We start from the raw sequence: 19,759 nt of genomic DNA, 5'->3' as shown, positions 1-19,759 counted from the left end.
CCTCACCCTTCCCACAACACAAGATTTTGCTCAGTTTTGGCTAATTATTTTAAGCATATTTGTAACAAATAAAAATAGAGGTGGGGGTTGTAGGCAAAAATATATGGATTTGTATTACTGTATACATAGATTCAAAAAAGTTGGCAAAGAAACATATATAACAAATAGATGTTATCAAAGGCAAGATAAGTTACTTTTCTACCTAACTGGACATGTTTTTAGTGTTTTTTATTAAATATAACATGTTTATTCAGCTCGACAAACATACAGTGTTTGCCGATGTATTTGAAAATTGGGTTTGTGCTACTATACACAGATTCAAAAAAGTGGTCAAAAATCAAATATATAACAAATAAGTTTTACCAAAGGCAAAATAAGTTACTCTTCTACCTATCTGCAAAATTTTTTTAGTGGTTTTACTCACTTAAAAACGTGTAATTGGTATATTTGAAAAAAGCAAAGTGGCGGTGTGCTAGGTGTATCAGAATTGCCCATTAAAAATGCTGTATATAAACTTGAATAAATCAACTTACTATCTTTCGAAGCTTATAACTACTTGAAAAATGTAATTCAAACCCTAATTTTTTTTCAGTTAAAGGAGCAAAGATCAAATTAAAAAAAAAAAAGTTTAATTGCAAATTATGCAATATTTGTTTTTTTTTTGTTTTTTAAATCAGTTTTCTTTAAAAAAAGATTTAAAGAAAATTAACGAAATTTTACTTAGTTTGATTATAAAAAATATAAATTCCAAAAAATCACTTACCTATAAAATTTAATGTGTATTTCCATTGTTTAAGAATTTATCGATATTTATACTTATATTCCATGTCCTTTTTTAAATAAAATACTTTTCTTAAACAAGGATTCAAAAAATCGAACTCAGATTTATTGACTGTTCAAATAAATGGAGAGAAATCTGATTTTTTTTCGCGATTATCTTACGGTGACTTATAAACGCCAGAATTAATGTCTTTTTATTGTGTGCTGTTAACCAAATTTAGTATTTTGGGGCGTCCGTAGATGAAAAAAAAGCATACATTCACTTAATTCTCTTAATGAAATACACAAGTTTTTGATAATCGTCTTATTTCTACTTTATCGAGTGATTTTTTTATTTTTTATTTTTTTAAATATCTAAAAAAAGAAAACATTAAATGAAATAGAAAAAATTACCGCCAGCATCCGGTATTTTCTTGACGATATAAGCATTACATGAGCTTTCATTAAAAAAAAAAAAAAAGTTTTACACTTTGAACTTTACACGTAAATTTAAAAAAAAAACACTATTTTAAATTAGAATATTTTATTGTCTTTTATCTTCAATTTGTGATATATAAAACTTTGGTACGTAAATTAATTATTTAAATTTTAATAGACATTTTAAAAAAAATGGGGGGGGGGGGGATTAAACAAAAAACAAAACAAAAAAAAACGTTTGTCTAAAATATTATCTTCAGTTTATTGGAAAGAGCATAAAATTTCACATTGACCCTTAAAATATCGTAAAAATTATACAAATAGAAAAATTTGGATAGATTTTTAAAGTTTAAAAATTGCAAAAAAAAAATTTCACTCATAAAATTCAATTGATTTCATATGTTAAAAAAAAATGGCTAGTTAAAACGCGTGCAGTCACTTTGTAAACACTCTTTTTAAAAATAAAAAATAATATTTCTATTAGTCGCGTGCAAGTGACTCTATAAGCCAATCCGTCGTCGGTCGGTCCATCCGTCCATAACACTTTTGTGCTTGGCCTTTTTGGTTAAGATCAAAGGTCTGCTGTTAATAGATGCTGTTCTTAGCTTTTTAAGCTTTTCTTGGCCTTTTGGTCAAAAAGTGTAGTATCTGTTCTTATTACATGCTGTACTTATGTTTGTAACTGTGATATAAAGTGAGGGACCACTTTTCTGTATTAATTTAATGTAAAATGATCACCCACTTTACAACCAGTCATTCTCCAGATCATTCAAGTTGTTTTTGAAGGATTCCAGTTATTTTTAAGCATTCAAGTCATTCTTAAGTTCATTAAAGTCATTTACTTTCTATTTATTTTAGTCATTTCAGGTCATTTTAGTTTATCTTTAAGAATTCCATGTCAATCCTACATTCACGCATTCATTCATTACACAAGAGCACGCGACTAATGGCTATCGGCCTTGTTTTTTTTTAAACAACTTTAATAGTTTATTTTGGAAGTATTTTCCATAAAGAAATAAACAACCCACAAAATACTGTTAGAAACTCAATATATGTTATCATGACATAGGCGGATATATATTCTGTGGGTTTCTAACAGTATTTTGTATAATTATTTAGTTTGAACTCATTTTCCTAAACTTACCGTATTCAACAGCAAGCATACTGCTAAGTGTTTCAGAATTTTGGGGGAATTTTTGACACCCCTAACAGAAAACTGAATAAAATATAAAAAGAAACTCGTAATTTCTCTTTTAAAAGTGGGTTGTTTATTTTCTGTATGTAATATACTTCCAAAATAAACTATTAAAGTTGTTTTAAATAGAAATATTTTTTATTAAAAAAAAAAAAAAAAAAAAAAAGTGTTTACAAAGTGGCCGCATGCGTTTCAACTAGCCATTTTTTTTAACATATGAAATCAATAATTTTACGAGTGAAATTTTTTTCAATTTTTAAACTTTAAAAATCTATCAATTTTTCTATTGGTTCAATTTTTACGATATTTTCAGGGTCAATGAAATTTTATGCTCTTTCCAATAAACCGAATATATTTTAGACAATCGTTTTTTTTTTAAATTCACCCTCCAAATTTAAAATGTCTAAAAAATCTATTAAAATTCAAATAATAATTTACGTACCAAAGTTTTATAGATCACAAATTGAAGATAAAAGATCAATAAATAAAATATTCTAATTAAAAAAAAAAAAAAATTTTTTTTGAAATTTACCTGTAAAGTCCAAAGTGTAAAACCTTTATTTTAAAACCACGTTGATTTTTTTTTTTTTTAAATGAAAGCTCATGTTATGCTTATATCGTCAAGTAAATACCGATCGCTGGCGACTATTTTTTCTATTTCATTCAATGTTTTCTTTTTTTTAGATAAAAAAAAAATCATTCGATAAAGTAGAAATAAGATAATAAAAACTCGTGTATTTCATTAAGAGAATTAAAAAAAAAAAAAAAAAAAAATCGGTCGACTGGATTTTTTGTTTAAGGGAAAAAACTTATAAGTGAATGTGTGCTTTTTTTCATCTATGGAGGCCCAAAAATACTAATTTTGGTTAACAGCACGCAATAAGATATTAATTCTGGCGTTTATAAGTCACCGTAAAATAATAATAAAAAAAATCAGATTTCTCTCCATTTATTTGAACAGTCAATAAATCTGAGTTCGCATTTTTTTTTTTGTGGAATCCTTGTTTAAAAAAGTATTTTATTTTTAAGGACATGGAATATAAGTATAAATATGGATAAATTCTTAATGAACAATGGAAGTACACATTAAATAGAATTTTTTTATAGATAAGTGATTTTTGGGAATTTATATATATTTTTTTATAATCGAACTAAGTAAAATTTCGTTGATTTTCTTTAAAAAAGATTTAAAGAAAACCGATTAAAAACAAAAAAACATTGCATAATTTGCTATTAAACTGTTTTTTTCTTTTTTTTTAAATTTTGATCTTTGCTCCTTTAATTGAAAAAAAATAAATTAGGGTTTGAATTACATTTTTCAAACAGTTATGAGCTTGGAAAGATAGTAAGTTGATTTATTCAAGTTCATATACGGCATTTTTAATGGCCGATTCTGATGCACACCGTCATTTCGCTTTTTCAAATATACCGATAAAACTATGATTTTCGAACCGATGTCTTAAAGCGAGTAAAACCATTAAAAACCTTTGCAGATAGGTAGAAAAGTAACTTATCTTGCCTTTGATAAAAAATATATAACAAATAAATGTTAACACTTTTTCGGATCTATGTGTATAGTAACACAAACCTGGGTGCTTACGATCTGGGGCACATCGTAAAAATTGACCAAATAGGTCAAGTGATGTCAATAAATTGTAATATTTTAAAAAGCTGAAACAAAAACAAAATGCCTGAGGGGGAGGGGTAACATTACTAACCCGATTTAGAAATAACTAAATTGCAAAGTATCAAATATTTCAGCATTACGTTTGCCATGAAGACAAAAATGTTATGAATCCAAAACAAAGTTTGTTTTTGTTTGTGTGTGTGTGTGTGTGCTTCAGGAAATCAGTGACTGTGTTCCTGTTCAAGTTTTGCATATCTTTGTTTACTTTTATGTTGATTGTTCTGTTTCACGATGAATGCCTTGAAAAAAAAATAAAAAAATAAATAAAAAAATCATTCTTATTAATGTTTACCTGTTTAAAAATAAGCAAACGAACTTGACTGTTTTTCATATCAGAAAATTACACGCAGAAACTTATTTGAAAGCACTAAGTCATGTCTTTTGTTTAGTAATCATTGAATGTTAACTTTCTTAGGATGAAAAAAAATACAGAAAAATCGTCATGGAACAAAGATGTCATATTCCAAAAATCACGTAAATGGATAAAGTTTTAGGTAAAAAAAAAAAAAAAAAAAAAAAGGGTACTTTTTGTCTCCCGTTTTCTACTTTTGTAAATCTACTGATGTCGGCCCACTGACTGCTCTGCTATGAATTCGGAATGGGGGCATGTGAGCGAGAAGAGAAAAAAAAAAAAAAAAAAAAGTAAAAACAGGGAAATAAATACACGAGAATAAAAAAAGTTAAGGTGTATCTTTCTATCCTCAAAAAATCATTTAAAATCACCACTTTCGTAGGTTTTCGGGGACGCTGAACACGAAAATAATGTATAAAAACTTCCAAGAAACAAATAGGTTCTAAGGTATGAAGAAATTATAGTTTTAAAAAGTAAGGGATCACTTTACATTAATTTAACGTAAAATGATCACCACTTTATGGCCACCTGTAGCGGGGGGAGGGATTCTGGCAATTGTTTTAGGGAAGGTGTTTATTTGGTAATTGTGGCCTACCTTAAAAAAAAAAACTTGTTTCTAGGGGGTTTCGAATGTACTGAAAACGAATATCGCATTTAAGCTTTCCGTAATAAGTAGTTTTCTGGATATCAAGCAATTTAATTCTGTGTTATAAGTGGTGGCCATTGTTGTACGCTCACATTTTTGCTGTACAACAATGGCCACCACCACGTGTAACAAAGACTTATTTTAGAAAAAGCGTAAACTCGAACTAAGATAAATTTTTTTTGTAGATTTCGGTGTGCTGAAAAAGAATCCGAAAACCATATACATCGCAAATTAATAGTTTCGGAGATAATATTTTTCCAAATGGATTATTTTCTTTATAAAATCAGCTATAATGGCGTAAGTCGGCTGATTGCGCATGCGCACAGAGGCCATTTCGCTGACTTCATTTACACTACGCAAGAGCGGTAGTTACGTGACATTTCACAAAGCGCATGTATACATGGCGGACATTTTAAATCACAAGAAATATTTTCATAAAAGTTTAACCTCATTTTATAGTAAAAATAATGCTGTTAGTAACACGACAAGTTTACAAAAACACTAGTTTTTCGTTCTTTTTTTTTGGGGGGGGAAGGGAGTAATCATATAATAGAACTTGTATAGCTTAACATGTGCTTGTGCAGTTTAATTAACCGTTTTTTCCCTAAGTAACGTGCCGAAATTTATCGAGCAGAGTAATGATTAACATTTCACAGAGGAGGGGCGGCGGTGTTACCGCAACAACACCGCCGTCGCCCTGCCAATGTAAACATAATTTTTGTGGTATTATTATACAAACACCGTGACAGCGAATTAGTAAAATCTTTTACGTAGTATTCTGTTACGTTTCGGTGTGCTGAACACGAATCTGAAAACTGGGTTAGGGTTAGGGTACATTTTTTTCTACTAATTCGCTGTCACGGTATTTGTATAAATTTACCATTTTTGTGAAATGTTAATCATTACTCTACTCGATAAATTTCGGCACGTTACTTCCGGAAAAACGGTTATGTTTTTATAAACCGCTTATGAAAACTGAATTTTTTAGATCAATTCATAAAAAGCATTAAGAACTAAACTACATAACACACAAATGAACCACTTTTTTTTTTTAAAATGCCCGATAAAAATTCCTCCGCAATGTGACAAGTCATTTTGCGTACGTGAATGCAAGAACCGAAATTACATGAACAAATACAATGATGCGTCGCAAAAAAGTAAATATCACAACGCATCGCATCATTGATGCGATGCGTTGTGATATTTACTTTTTACTTATGGAAACTAATAAAATGCTGATTTTTAAAAATAAATGATTTCTCTTTGGGCATGCGTAATCAGCCGACTTACGCCATTATAGCTGATTTTACAAAGAAAATAATCCATTAGAAAAATATCAATATCTCCAAAACTATTAACTTGCGACGGATACGGTTTTCAGATTCTTTTTCAGCACACTGAAATCTACAAGAATTTTTTTTCTACTAATTCGAGTTCACGCCTTTTCTAAAATTTTACCCATTGAATGCTTCATATCCGAAAAACTACTTTCTTTATGGAAATTTTAAATGCGATATTCGTTTTCAGCATATCCGAAAACCCATAGAAAAGTTTTTTTTTTTTTTTTTACCCCCGAAAAAGTGGCCATAAAGTGAGTGCTCATTTACGTTAAATTAATATAGAATAGTGATCCCCACTTTTTTTAACTATAATTTCTTCATATCTTGGAAACTACCCGTTTCCTGGAATTTTAAACGTTATTTACGTTTTTAGCGGCCCCGAAAACCTGATTAGTAAATTTAAGGCATTTTTGAAGGACGGAAAGATACTGCAACTTTACGGAAAAAGAAACATGAAGCGAGACGGGGGCTAAGTTATTCTAAATATTCATCAACAATTAAGAATTTAATTTTGTTTTGCCAATTTTAATATTAGAGGGAACACAAAAAAATTAATGGGAGAGAAAAAAGTAAAGGATAAAAGAAAATATGCAAATAAAATTAATTCATGATCGAATAAATAATTGACGCTTATGCATTTACGTTACGGTGCGGTGCTATTTTTTAAATAGTATTTTTAAGTTGAATTCAAGTTTTATATCTTTTTATTAAATTGTTAGGTGAAAGTACAGAATAATTACTAAACATCCTCACCATTTTAAGAATGGTTGGTATTTTTTTTTTTTTTTGGTACTCATGCAGAGAGTGATCCATGCTGAAATAACGTTATTTAAAAAGCCATTCTTAACATGGGAAGGGGAGGATACTTTGTACCTGTACTTTAACCTTACAATTGAATAAAAAGAAAAAAAAAAAAAAAAAAAAAACGGTAAATATGAAGAATTACTCCACTCTCGAAAATTCCTTTAAATTATCACTCTTAGGTTTTCGGGGTCGCTGAAAATGAAAATAACGTTTAAAATTACGGCAAACGAGTAGTTTCCAAGATACAAAGAAATGTTAGTTTAAAAAAGTGGGGGGGGGATCACTTTTCTATAATAATTTAACGTAAAATGATCACCCACTTTGTGGGCACGATTTTTTTTTGGGGGGGGGGCTTACTTTCCATCCTCGGAAAATCCTATAAAATTACCACTTACGTTTAAAATTCCAGGAAACAAGTAGTTTCCAAGATATGAAGAAATGCATTCACTTTATGATTTTTTTTGTTTTTGGAGGGGGGGGATAACTGTCTGTTTTTCGTTCAATTATAGAACTTGTATAGTTTTTCAAGTGCTTATGCAGTTTAATTAACCGTTTTAACATAAGTAACGTGCCAACATTAACCGAGCAGAAGAACTTTAATATTTTACAAAAATTACCTGTTTACATTTGGTGGGAGGCGGTGGAGGGGCGGGGGTGTTTTGGCGGCCGCCAAATGTAAACAGGTAATTTTAAAGGGTGGAGTAATTCTTCATATTTACCAAAAAAAAAAAACAAAAAAACAAAAAACAAAAACGAAACATATCATAAAATTTTAATTAAACGTGGAAATACGATTTTAAAAAATAGCGTGGATCACTCTCTGCATTAGCACCATTTTTTTTACGACTTGCCCCAGCGTAGTATAAACACTCCCAATCACCCCATGTTAAGAACGGCTTCAAAGGTTGGAGGGGAGGGGGAGTTCCGAAAGCTGTTCTTAACATGGGAGGTTGGGGTGTTTATAATACGCTGGGTCAAGTCGTAAAAATTTACCGAATGGTTTTCTAAATATCAGCACGGTATCACAATCTTGTGAAACAAAAATTTAGAACGCTGAAAGCGTGCAAAACTCCACTTTTTCTTCACTGGAATTCGTGCTCTTTTTTGCGATGCCACACACAAAAAATATCTTTTGTCTCCATTTTCATACTAAAGGTAAACTGCTATCGGTTCGAACAAATATTAATTTGATACAAATTTTGGTGATAAAATGCGAATAATACAAATTGTTTTAATGCAACGAAAAAAAAAAAAAAAAGAATCCAAGTATGGTCACCTGATATATATATATATATATATATATATATATAGTCAAGTATTTTAAAATAAGGTTTTTGAAAATAAAAATAAAATTTCTTATTTCATGATTTAACAAATCCATAAAATAAAAATACAGAAAAGGATATAGCAAGTTAACGAGTAGACAAATTTGGATAAGAAATTGAAAAAAATAAATAAATAAAAAACGAAACAATGGCCAAACAAGAAGGATTCGTCGTCTTCTTACCTCTCGTGCCGCTCATTTCTTCATTCATGTAAATCTAAATAATCATGCAAAGAAGGCAACAACTGAACTAAACAAAAGTTGTCGCCTAATATGTCCTTTTCGGAAATCAAAAATAAACATGCAGTAAATATTTACACGCACGACAAAAAAGAATAATGAGGAAAAGAAATGAATTTCTTTCTCCTCGATTACAATGGGAATTATGTTGTCGCTCTCCTGTGCGGAAGACGAGAAAGTGGAAAAACAAAATGGCGGGGGTCATTGTTTAGGATAAAGGGAATTAATTGAGGGAAAGGAGAATAAGAAAGAAATAAAAAAACATGTACAGATTGACAAAGAAACAGACAGTGTTAAATATAAATGTTCCAACAATTATCTTTGCGAGGCGATGGGTTAAAATTACAATTATTATTTAAGGAATAATTACGCTTTATTTTCGTCATTCAATTTATTTTTCACATTTGATAAATTTTGTATTTTATGAATTTGATTTTAAATAAATATTTGATTTTTGAAAATAATTGCAATTACTTATAAATTGGATGAATAATAAATCAATTGAAATTAGTTTAATAAAGATTGGAAGAACTAAATCTTTTTGTTTTTTTTTAAATATAACATAATATTTTATTTATAAGTTCATATGGCTATTCGATATTGCGCACTAAGGATATGAGTTAAAATAATAATTTTTTTTTTAACTTGGAGAGTCACCACTTATCAAGTCCTGGAGGCCACTCAAGTGTTAAGTGTTAAGTATACAGTAAGACAAAATCAGTCATAGTGAAAAGGCTAAATTTTCTAAATGAATGACTCAATATGAATTTATTCACATTAGACTTGAAGATGACCATGATATAGTCAGCTGAAAAGCAAACAAACAGTATTGCGTTCCATAGATGGATAGTTCTAGGAAAGAAACTCTGCTCATTGAATTTTCGTTTAGTTTAGGACAGATATGGAGTGAAGTGATAGATGTTGGTATTTGGTTAAGAAATTAGAGTCGAACAATAGAGTAAGCATGAAAACAACTTTATTCAAAGGAGTGAACTAAACCAATAAGGATTACATCCGGTCCCTGGCAATCTGAGGCAAATAGTATCTGCGGTACCATAAAATCCCTATCCCTGTTGAGTTGTATGTGCATATTTGTTGTCTGTTTTGTCTTTTTATAGCATGTTATGGTGTTATGATCTATGAGATAAGATCAGTCTTTGTACCGGGAGGGTGTTCTTATAATTCTTCCTGATTTAGTTTGAAGTGGGCCATATCTGTTTTTGTCTAATGTAGTTCTGGTGATGTTGGGTTTGGTGATTTTGTCTCCAACATCAATTTTCCCTTGATTTTCTCACGTCCTGTATGGTGTCAGATTTGGAGATAGCAAAGTGAACCTTTTTTGTCACTGGAATGTGTGTGATATGCAAATGGGTGCGATTGTGACAAAGTCTATTTCCATTGGGTGCCTCTACTATGTAGATTCTAGGTCCTTTGTCATTCTTGATTATAGTTCCAGGATGCCATGTGTTGTTGAGTTTATTTAGTACCCATACACACTGACCTGGGAATAATGGTAATTTTCTGGTTCCACTATAATGGTCATGATGGGTTTTTGTGCTTACTGATGTCTCATGTAACTGTTTTAATGTTCTTCCTTTCTTGGTTCTGATAAGCTGGGTAAGGTGGTTGGGTAAGTAGGTCTTCCAAAAAATATTTTAGCTGGTGATGGTAGTTTGGTGTCTACTGGTATTGCCTTAATCTACAGCAGAACGAACAAGCTGGATGTCAGTTCTCTCTGTCTTTGCATTTTTTTATTGTTGATTTAATATGTCTCATGTCTCTCTATGAAGCCATTGCTTCTGGTGTGGTGAGGTGAGCTTGTGATATGCTTGATGCTCAGGAATTGATGAAACTTTGGAAAGCCTGTTCCGAGTACTGTGGGCCATTACCTATCATGATTTCATCTGGATGACCAAAAAGAGAGGTATAATATTTCATTTTATCTGCCACCATTTTGCTGATTACTGGTGTTGGCATTTCATTGACAATTGGGTATGTTGAGTACCTATTCACAGTGAGCAGGAATTGCTGTCCATCAATCTCAAATAGGTTTGATGTGATGAACTTCCGAAGTTGAGATGTGATGTCATATGGATGCAGTGGTTCATGCCTGTTTGCATCTTGGTGTTCCTGGCAAAATGTGTATGACTTGTAAATCCTTTTAATATCTTTGTTGATGTTTACCCAGTACATACTTTCTCTTGCAAGTTAGTGTGTTTTCTTAATATCTTGATGGGCTTGGTGGAGCTGGTATAAGATGTCTTCCTTCATGGAATCCAGGATGAGTACTTGTTTTCCCCTGAACAGAATTCTAGATTCAACAGCAAGTTCATTGCAAAAATACCAATAGGATTGGATTTTGGCAGGTAATTCACAGATATTATTTAGCTATCCCTCCTTAATGAGATTCATGGTTGGGTCCTCTGCTGTTGTGTTTCAGAGCATTTTATGCTTTTTGAATGAGAAGTTGATGGTTGAGATGGTCTGGTCTTCATTGACTTCAGTGTTTATGCTATCTACTCTCTCGTCTAGCTCAATTGATTTGTTGTTTTCAAGTTCAAGCAATCAAATTAGGGTGTCAGCAAGGATAATTTCACTACCCTGTCTGTATATTGCTCGGTATAGGTAGCCCTGGATCTTCAATAACATTTGCTGTAACCAATGTGGTGTTGAATGCAATGGTTTAGCACATATTTTAACCAGTGGCTTATGGTCTGTGATGATGAAAAAAGCTTTCCCATAAAGGTAGATGTGGTACCATTCAATACTATGCACAATTGCTAACAGCTTTCATTCTAATCATTTCCTTGAGTTGGTCATAGCACTTTTGATGGTACGGATCCAAAATCCAAGGTGATTGTGATTTAAGAAGGCTGTGCAATGGCAGAGTTTTTTTCAGTGAAGTTGAAATAGATGGGGAAAGGTAATTTAACATACCTAGAAAACGTGGTTCCTCTTTGTTTTATGCACTTGGTATTTGCTTGATGTTGCGCACCTTATCTGGATCTGTTTTCATTCCAGTGGAGGTGTATATGTTTCCAAAAAAGATATACTAGGCTGGTTTATGAAACACTTCTTGCTGTTGAATACAAACCATGATGGTTGTTCAAGTTTTTATCAGGATCCTCAATGTTTTGGCCAAATATAGCTACATGTTCGATTGAGCTCCAATATATGGTCTCTCTCTGTAAAAAGTTCACAACAAAAAATCACCTAGCTGAAACAATTGCCAACAACTTTCCTCACTCCCTGTTATAGTACCAGTGTAGCGACTTGCTACAAATATTAAGTGATTGTGTTAACGAGCATCTCTCCCCCCCTCTCTCTGGCTTTCTTACTCTTTCTATTTTCTCTCTCTGTGTCTCTATAAGAGAATATAGAGGGAGAGAGGGAGAGAGAGAGAGAGAGAGAGAGAGAGAGAGAGAGAGGTGAGTAAACGTGGAGGTAGACACGTTTACCAGAACCAAAGGTCAGCTGACCAAATTACGTATGTGTGACGTGGTTGGCTAGATCTGTGAGATTTGATTTGAGCTTTGAAGAAGACGGACGTTTTCCGTGGTCTCCCCCTCTTAACTGGGGAGGGGGGAGACGAACGCTGACGTGTGTGAAGAAGAACCACACAAGCAGATTTCACTTTACACCTGCTGCAGGACCTCTGGGGAAAGTGAAATAAAATCTATAAAACACATTCATCGTCTTGGAGTGATAAATCTTCGTCAAACAGGTATCAAGTCTCCCTCCAGGATGAGAAATTGCCAGATGGTTCAACAGCGAGAAACAGAGGTAGGTTCAGAAATTACATGTCACACACACGATTCCCTTTATGATAATCAAACACACAACCATTTATATTAGAGACAATCATACGCACACGGAATCTTTGATGTTATACAGTGTATACACCCAAACGTAAAAAGTGCCCCTAAATGAAGAACTCTATATAACACATTCAAATGTAACGAAAGCTCAATTTGGTACCCCTCAAGGATAACCTCGATGATAAGAATATATAACATATTCAAAATTTGGTGCTCGTCGACCAGTCGCATCACCGATGCGATAATCGAACCTGTGTTTAAGAAAATACAACGTGGAAGCATGGAGATTTAGTGTCAAGAAAAAAGAAATAGACTAAAAAAAACAAGAGAAAAAAAAAGGACAAGAAAAACAATAAAATGTATGAAAAAAAAAAAGAAAAAGAAAGAACAGTAAAAAAAAAAAAATACAAATCAACACACACACAACGTAGGGTCCATTAAAACACTAGGCGAATTAGAAAAATAATTAAGAAAAAAAAAAAAAAAAAAAGAAAAGCAATACACACGTACAACTTTTCACGAAGAAAGAAAAAGGAAGACATACAAACACACAGATGTAAAACTTTATATATAGAAAATAGTTAAAAAAAAATGTTTATCGTATTGGGAATTAGCTCGTTATGAACGAAGAAAAATATCACTTAATGTCAAAATTAGAAGGGAAAATCAAAGAATGACCTTATTTTGTAAATTTTTAACAACAGCCAGTGAGAAAACCAAAAAGAAAAAAAAAGAAATAGAACATATGATTGTAACGAGCCTTTACCACAAAGATAAACACGTCAATCAAAAATATGTGTTATGAATATTTTGTGTCATTTTAAAACTGTGAACTAAATGTAACTTTTAATGAAAAACAATATGTACTGTTGATGAAAAGACAATGGTCATGTCCTGTAAAATGATTTTTTTTCTTTTTCGCTGATTGGGCGAATTTTTCGTAGGAATTTCTTTTTTTTTTTTTTTTGCTGACGTGGTCAAAAGGAGTATCCACGAATCTGTGTTTTGTTATTTGGAATTTTGTTGTTAGTGAGATGGGACTTTGTGATTGCTTATAGGATATTTTTGTATTTTTTAATTTATTATTTTTATGTAATTGATGTGTTGTCAAACGGTATTGGCAGAATTTTCTTGTTCTTTGACATGTATTTTTTTTTGTTCGCAGAATGGTGAGGTGAAATCTTTGCTTGTGGGGTCTATTGAAAGAATGATTAATAAAAGAAAGAACGTGTTGCTAATTAATTAATTAATAATCATAATAGTAATAATAAAATTGGGAAAAAGAGAAAGAAATAAGATTTAAACAGTGTAATAAATAATAATAATAATAATAATAATGATGATAATAATAATAATAATACAGTTTCCGAAGAGTCAAAGGTTCAGTCGGTATTAATTTCAATTTTCGAAAAGTAGAATAAATGTTCTATTCGACATGAGTGACGTTTTCACCACATAAGTAAGGGAGAAAAAAAAAAGGATAAATATAGGGTTAAATAAACTATATGAAGAAATGAAAGAAAAAAGTGGGGCGTGAATGGAATTTAATTTCTGTGGCAAGCATGTTAGAATTTTGGAGAGGTGTTGAATTACATGAGTAGTTATTAATTTCATTATTCTCGGGAAATGATTCGAATTTTATTTTTTTTATCGTGATTTTTGTTGATTTCGAGTAGAATCAACATGGAGCAAGTTTGAGTACTTCATGTGTGGAAATCCGATGTTTTCCGTGAAGCTATGTGTCTTCAAGGCAGGTTGCGCTTACCGACTTTGGAAAAAAAAAGTTTTTTCTGACATAGCAGTAAACGGAATGTATTCTGTCCAGCGTGAGCGGATCTAGTTGTAATCAACTTCAGAGAGCAAATGAAATGCCCTCTGACATGGCGTAAGGGGCAGAGGGGGTGCAATGGCTGACGTGGCCATTATGTTACGAATCGTTCAAGAGAAGATGAATGAAATATGTATGCAAGTACTTAGGAAAATAGAAGGCTACCCACCATATGGAATGTTAAGAGGTTTTTTGTTTCCCACAATATACTAGTAATAAGAGTAGGCTTATGATGAATAGGATAAGGCTTGGGATGGAAAAATTTTTTAAAGTGTAAAAAAAAAAAAAAAAACAAAAAAAAAACATGCTGGGTGAATTTAATTGGTATTATTAAATTAAATTATTTTGGAATAGATTTGGTTGGTTTAGTTATATTTTAGGGACGTTTAGCGCGTAGTTGCATTTTTTTTCATGAGAATTACAAGGCGATTAGGCTGTAGAAAGCAGTTTTTTCTGTTGTTTTATTTTTTTTTATAACCCACGGTATTGTCACAAATTAGAAAATTTGGCAGGGGAAATACTATTTTAGAGTAATGAGTACCCTGTTAAAACAATACTAGTGGTTCCAGTGAGTTGGAAGATGCCACGTAGGCCCAAGCAACGGCAATAAGTCTTGTCCAACAAAAGTCTGGCGTGCGAGGTCGCGATAATTCCTCAGGGTACGGAGCGACTGGACAGTCGGTACCAAGCCTAATCATGGGGAGATAGAAGAAAGGGAAAGATGCAGATTACGTAAGGGACAAGATAGAGCCTTATTATTTTTTTATTTTTTTTGAGGAATGTGTGAGAGGTATCTGGGTTGGAATCTTGGGACTTGCTGGGAATGCGGAAAAATCACAAAGGGAAAGCTACTTAGTTAGAAATCGATGCGCAAGTAAGCTTTGGCGCATTAGTTAGAGAGTGATGATTCCGTATCTTGTCGGGTTCCAGGAACTCAAACAGGCTCCGAGTGAATCAGTGTGAAGGCGTATCTTGGCTTAGACCAACCAAGGAAGTTAGTAGAAGAGCTTTGTGAAGTCCCGAAGTAGTAGATAGAATAGAACAAAGCTCCAGTAATAGGACCACTCAGAGAAAGACGTCAGGGCATTACAGTAAAGGAAAAAAACTGGGACTTAGGCCTATGCTGAAAGTCGAGAACGCGAGTGGGATGGTTGGGTCGGTAGAGCATCAGACTTTTAATCTGAGGGTCTGGGGTTCGAGTCCCCATGCGATAAAGCTACCACCAACATGGAGCATCCGACGTTCTGGTCGTAATTGCGATATGCTGGCCCCATTTCGAAAAAGTGATCGAAAATGGAGTCTCCATTTGTTTGGCCAAGTGGTCCAAATAAAGAGCAGAGTCAGTGGAAAATATCCAACAATGCGACCGCCTAGACAAGATGTATATCTGCAAAGCTGTACCTTTGTCTAACTTGGAAGCAAGTTAATGTCGAGGAGGGACTTTCGAGAAGCAGCAGAAGGGTTGATAGTGTTGTAGAAGAGTACTGGTGCCTGATCTTTCTTGGAAAAGGGGTGAGTCCGGAAAGTGAAAAAATAAAGATGTACTTCGGACATAATTATTTTTTTTTTTTAGTTAGTTAGTTATTAAAAATGTATGGCTTGCCATACATTTTGATAAAAAAGGGGTGGAGGAATGTTAACGAGCATCTCTCCCCCCCCCTCTCTCTGGCTTTCTTACTCTTTCTATTTTCTCTCTTTGTGTCTCTATAAGAGAATATAGAGGGAGAGAGAGAGAGAGAGAGAGAGAGAGAGGTGAGTAAACGTGGAGGTAGACACGTTTACCAGAACCAAAGGTCAGCTGACCAAATTACGTATGTGTGACGTGGTTGGCTAGATCTGTGAGATTTGATTTGAGCTTTGAAGAAGACGGACGTTTTCCGTGGTCTCCCCCTCTTAACTGGGGAGGGGGGAGACGAACGCTGACGTGTGTGAAGAAGAACCACACAAGCAGATTTCACTTTACACCTGCTGCAGGACCTCTGGGGAAAGTGAAATAAAATCTATAAAACACATTCATCGTCTTGGAGTGATAAATCTTCGTCAAACAGGTATCAAGTCTCCCTCCAGGATGAGAAATTGCCAGATGGTTCAACAGCGAGAAACAGAGGTAGGTTCAGAAATTACATGTCACACACACGATTCCCTTTATGATAATCAAACACACAACCATTTATATTAGAGACAATCATACGCACACGGAATCTTTGATGTTATACAGTGTATACACCCAAACGTAAAAAGTGCCCCTAAATGAAGAACTCTATATAACACATTCAAATGTAACGAAAGCTCAATTTGGTACCCCTCAAGGATAACCTCGATAATAACGAATATATAACAATTGTACAAGCAACATTTTGGTTCCGCGTACATCTGTTGTTTACACACATGCAATTTTCGTGATCGTAAAAACTAAAACTCATCTTGTTTCACCGACGTAGTTGAAAGCACTTTACGTCACAGTGATGTTGTGTTTTTCAGCCAATCGGATTGCGAGGAAAGCAAATTCCAAAAGATTTTTTCAACAGCCTTCGCTGGGAGCCGGTCTGTCTACAATAAAACAGGCAAATGCGCCAAGTCAGATTTTTTTTCTGTCCGGTAACCCAGCTCTTCGAACACTCACTCCGTCTCCTGACGTAAACTAAAAATGATTGTTGCGCGCTTTACACTTGAAGCTGTAAATTTCCTTGGACTGATTACCAAAAGGGTATATTTATATAAGTTTGCATTACCTAAATTCTATGCCCGTAACCATTGAAAATCAACATTTTTGTGACCTCTTTCATAAAAAAAAAGAAAAGACATCTGCCCCAGTCAGAGCAAGATTTCTCTCTCTCTTTACTTTGTTTTACGCATTTAATTCGAAACCTATCAGACTAAATACAAATACATATATAGAGTCCTAGCGATCGTACAAGAAGTTACAAACATTAACTTTATTGGCAAAATATTCCTTTCCTGAACATTTTAGCTTTATCACTTTCATGACTCTCATGCTAAACCAGCATACGCACAAATAAAAATACATCAACACAATAACATCGTTCGCCTTTCTTATATTGTTAAATAAAAATCATATTGAACTTTTAAAATTTGCCTTTGTCTTAATGCCGTTTCTGACCTTTTATTTTCATATTTTTGTTGGGGATTGAGAAACATTTAATTTACCTATGCTCACATCACGACCGTGATACAAGGCATCAGTGAATGTCGACCAAGCACCCTACACCGGGAATACTAATTGCTTTGGATTGCCTAGGACAGGATGTAACCATTACCGGCCTAGCATGCTCTCCTGAATAAAGTTATTATCAAACTCGCTTTATCGTTCAGCTCTGATTTCTTAATCAAATACCAACAACTATCATTTCTACCCTATTGTGAACTAAAACTAAACGGGGGGGGGTTTAAAATATATGCAGACAGCATTACGAAACAGAAAATAAAACAGCAAACAGACATGCCACGTGATGAAATAATATGATGTCATATTACAACTGTTTTTGTTGGAGATAATATCCTTCTAATAATAATAGTGGGGTATCTGTTAAGAGTGTTGAAACAGAATATTGCCATTTTACTGAGTTTACTGTGTTTGTGTGTATCTGACTAATCTAAAAGCAAAAAAGAAGAAATTGCCAGCATTCTCACAACATTCATATTATTAATTCAGCATTTTAACCTCGACATGTTTTCTTTGCTGCCAAACACTTGGCCCATTCTCCTCCACAATTCATCCTTCTTATTGCAGCTGCTCATTTCATATGCAAATTATATTTTACTCCCCCCCCCCATGATCTTTAGAGATCATTTAATATCATATAGACCTTACATCTCTAGTACTTCACACAAAACCAGTCTTCACTAGCTCTCACTATACAAACAAATTGAACTATCCCTTACACAGCCAGACAAAACTAGTCCTTGATACCTAGCTAGACAAAACTAGTCCTCGATATATGGCCAAACAAAACTAGCCCTCAATACATGGCTAGACTAAACTAACCCTCAATACACAGTTAAACATAACTAGGCATAAGTATCCCTTGATATTCTTGTTGACTTTCAAACACAAAATAAAATTAAAACATCTAACTTAAATCGTAATTTAATTTTCTTCATAACATGATGACGATAATTTTTGAAATGTATAAAAAATTTCTCCAAAACATACCAACACCAACTGTAAAAATTTCGATTCTTGTCTCGTAATTAAAACTTCTTCATAACATGATGATTCTAAATCTCAAATAGACCGACTCTCGACATGGTCTTTATTTTTCTTGTTCAAATAGCTTGTAATCTACAAAAATTGCCAGCATTCCCACAACATTCACGTCATTAGCTCACCATGTTCTCTTTGCTGCTAAACACATGACATGTTCTCCACTACAATTCGTCTTTCTTATCACTGATATGCAAATTATATTATATTTCTCTTTATCTGTTTATCTGTCTGTCTATTGCTCTTCGCTCAGAAACTACTGGCTGAAAATTTGTATGGATCTTTATGATAAAGGTCAGCAAAAAAACTCATCAATGGAATGGATGGGAAATCAATAATTTTCAAAAAGAAGCTTAAACCGTAAATAAGATGAAAAAACAGGAAGCAATGAAATAAGTGAGATATGATTGACAGAGAAGAAAGAGTGCATGAATAACACGAAGAACTAAAACAAAAGCAACAAAACAGGGAAGACTGAGAAGATACAGATATGAATCAAAACAGTACAAAAAAAAAAAAAGAAGACTTTTGTAAACAATAAAAGCCAGTTATATAAAAATGTAAATGGAGGAAGAACAGAACAACCAAACCAAACCAAACCAAACCAAACCCAACAGAAGTAAAACACTTCTGGGGAAAGATATGGGAAAAACAACAAAACCACAATAGAAATGCTGAATGTCTGAAAATAATCAAAGAAGGGCTGATCTTGTCCAAATTTAACTTAGTAACAGCCAAATTAGACATATTTAAATACTAGCACCTGTAAAAACCAATTGCATATAACCATTTACAAGTAAGACAAGGAGAAAAAAGAGGAAATAAAAACCACTTGAAATAATTATAAACTTTTATTTAAAGAGGGAAAAATAAATTGAAAGGGGAGGGAGAAAAAAAATAATAGTAAAATCTGAAGTTCACCTTTTAACCGTATAAAAGACTGTATTTTGACTGCCAAAAAATGTGCCCTTTTGGTGAACCTTAAAAGTTCTAGTAACAATTCAGGAGAGAGAAAGAATAGAATTAAAAGATAAGAAAAGATTGAGAAAGAGTCAAAACTAACTTTAGGTAAGAATAGTTTTTTTTAGAAGCAAGAATAATTT

General features: G+C 32.9%; 2 protein-coding genes across 5 annotated transcripts in view; both read right to left on the bottom strand.

Annotated features, from left to right (window-relative positions):
• LOC145295976 (YTH domain-containing protein 1-like) overlaps positions 1-8,973 on the bottom strand; it is an 87,396-nt gene extending 78,423 nt beyond the window's left edge. For 2 of the 4 annotated variants that reach the window (XM_080141910.1, XM_080141911.1), the window contains exon 1: positions 8,729-8,957. In XM_080141910.1, the coding sequence (XP_079998036.1) occupies positions 8,729-8,756 (28 nt within the window). In that variant the 5' untranslated portion in view covers positions 8,757-8,957. Of the gene's footprint in view, positions 1-8,728 lie in introns of all 4 variants that reach the window. The other 2 variants (XM_080141912.1, XM_080141913.1) reach the window with 2 other exon arrangements.
• Positions 8,974-10,621: 1,648 nt separating this feature from the next.
• LOC145296178 (uncharacterized) lies at positions 10,622-10,978 on the bottom strand. The gene has a single exon (XM_080142386.1). The coding sequence runs from the start codon at positions 10,976-10,978 to the stop codon at positions 10,622-10,624; it is 357 nt and encodes a 118-aa protein (XP_079998512.1).
• Between the last annotated feature and the right edge of the window lie 8,781 nt (positions 10,979-19,759).

The sequence above is a fragment of the Euprymna scolopes genome, chromosome 16 (assembly GCF_053919585.1).
Source record: "Euprymna scolopes isolate OS-2025 chromosome 16, ASM5391958v1, whole genome shotgun sequence".
Taxonomy (NCBI): Eukaryota; Metazoa; Mollusca; class Cephalopoda; order Sepiida; family Sepiolidae; genus Euprymna; species Euprymna scolopes.
This window is presented reverse-complemented; position numbering and strand designations above follow the sequence as displayed.

What these genes read in the sequence shown, in the direction of transcription:
- LOC145296178 (XM_080142386.1), bottom strand. Translation starts at nt 10,978, where the DNA reads ATGTACTGGGTAAACATCAACAAAGATATTAAAAGGATTTACAAGTCA.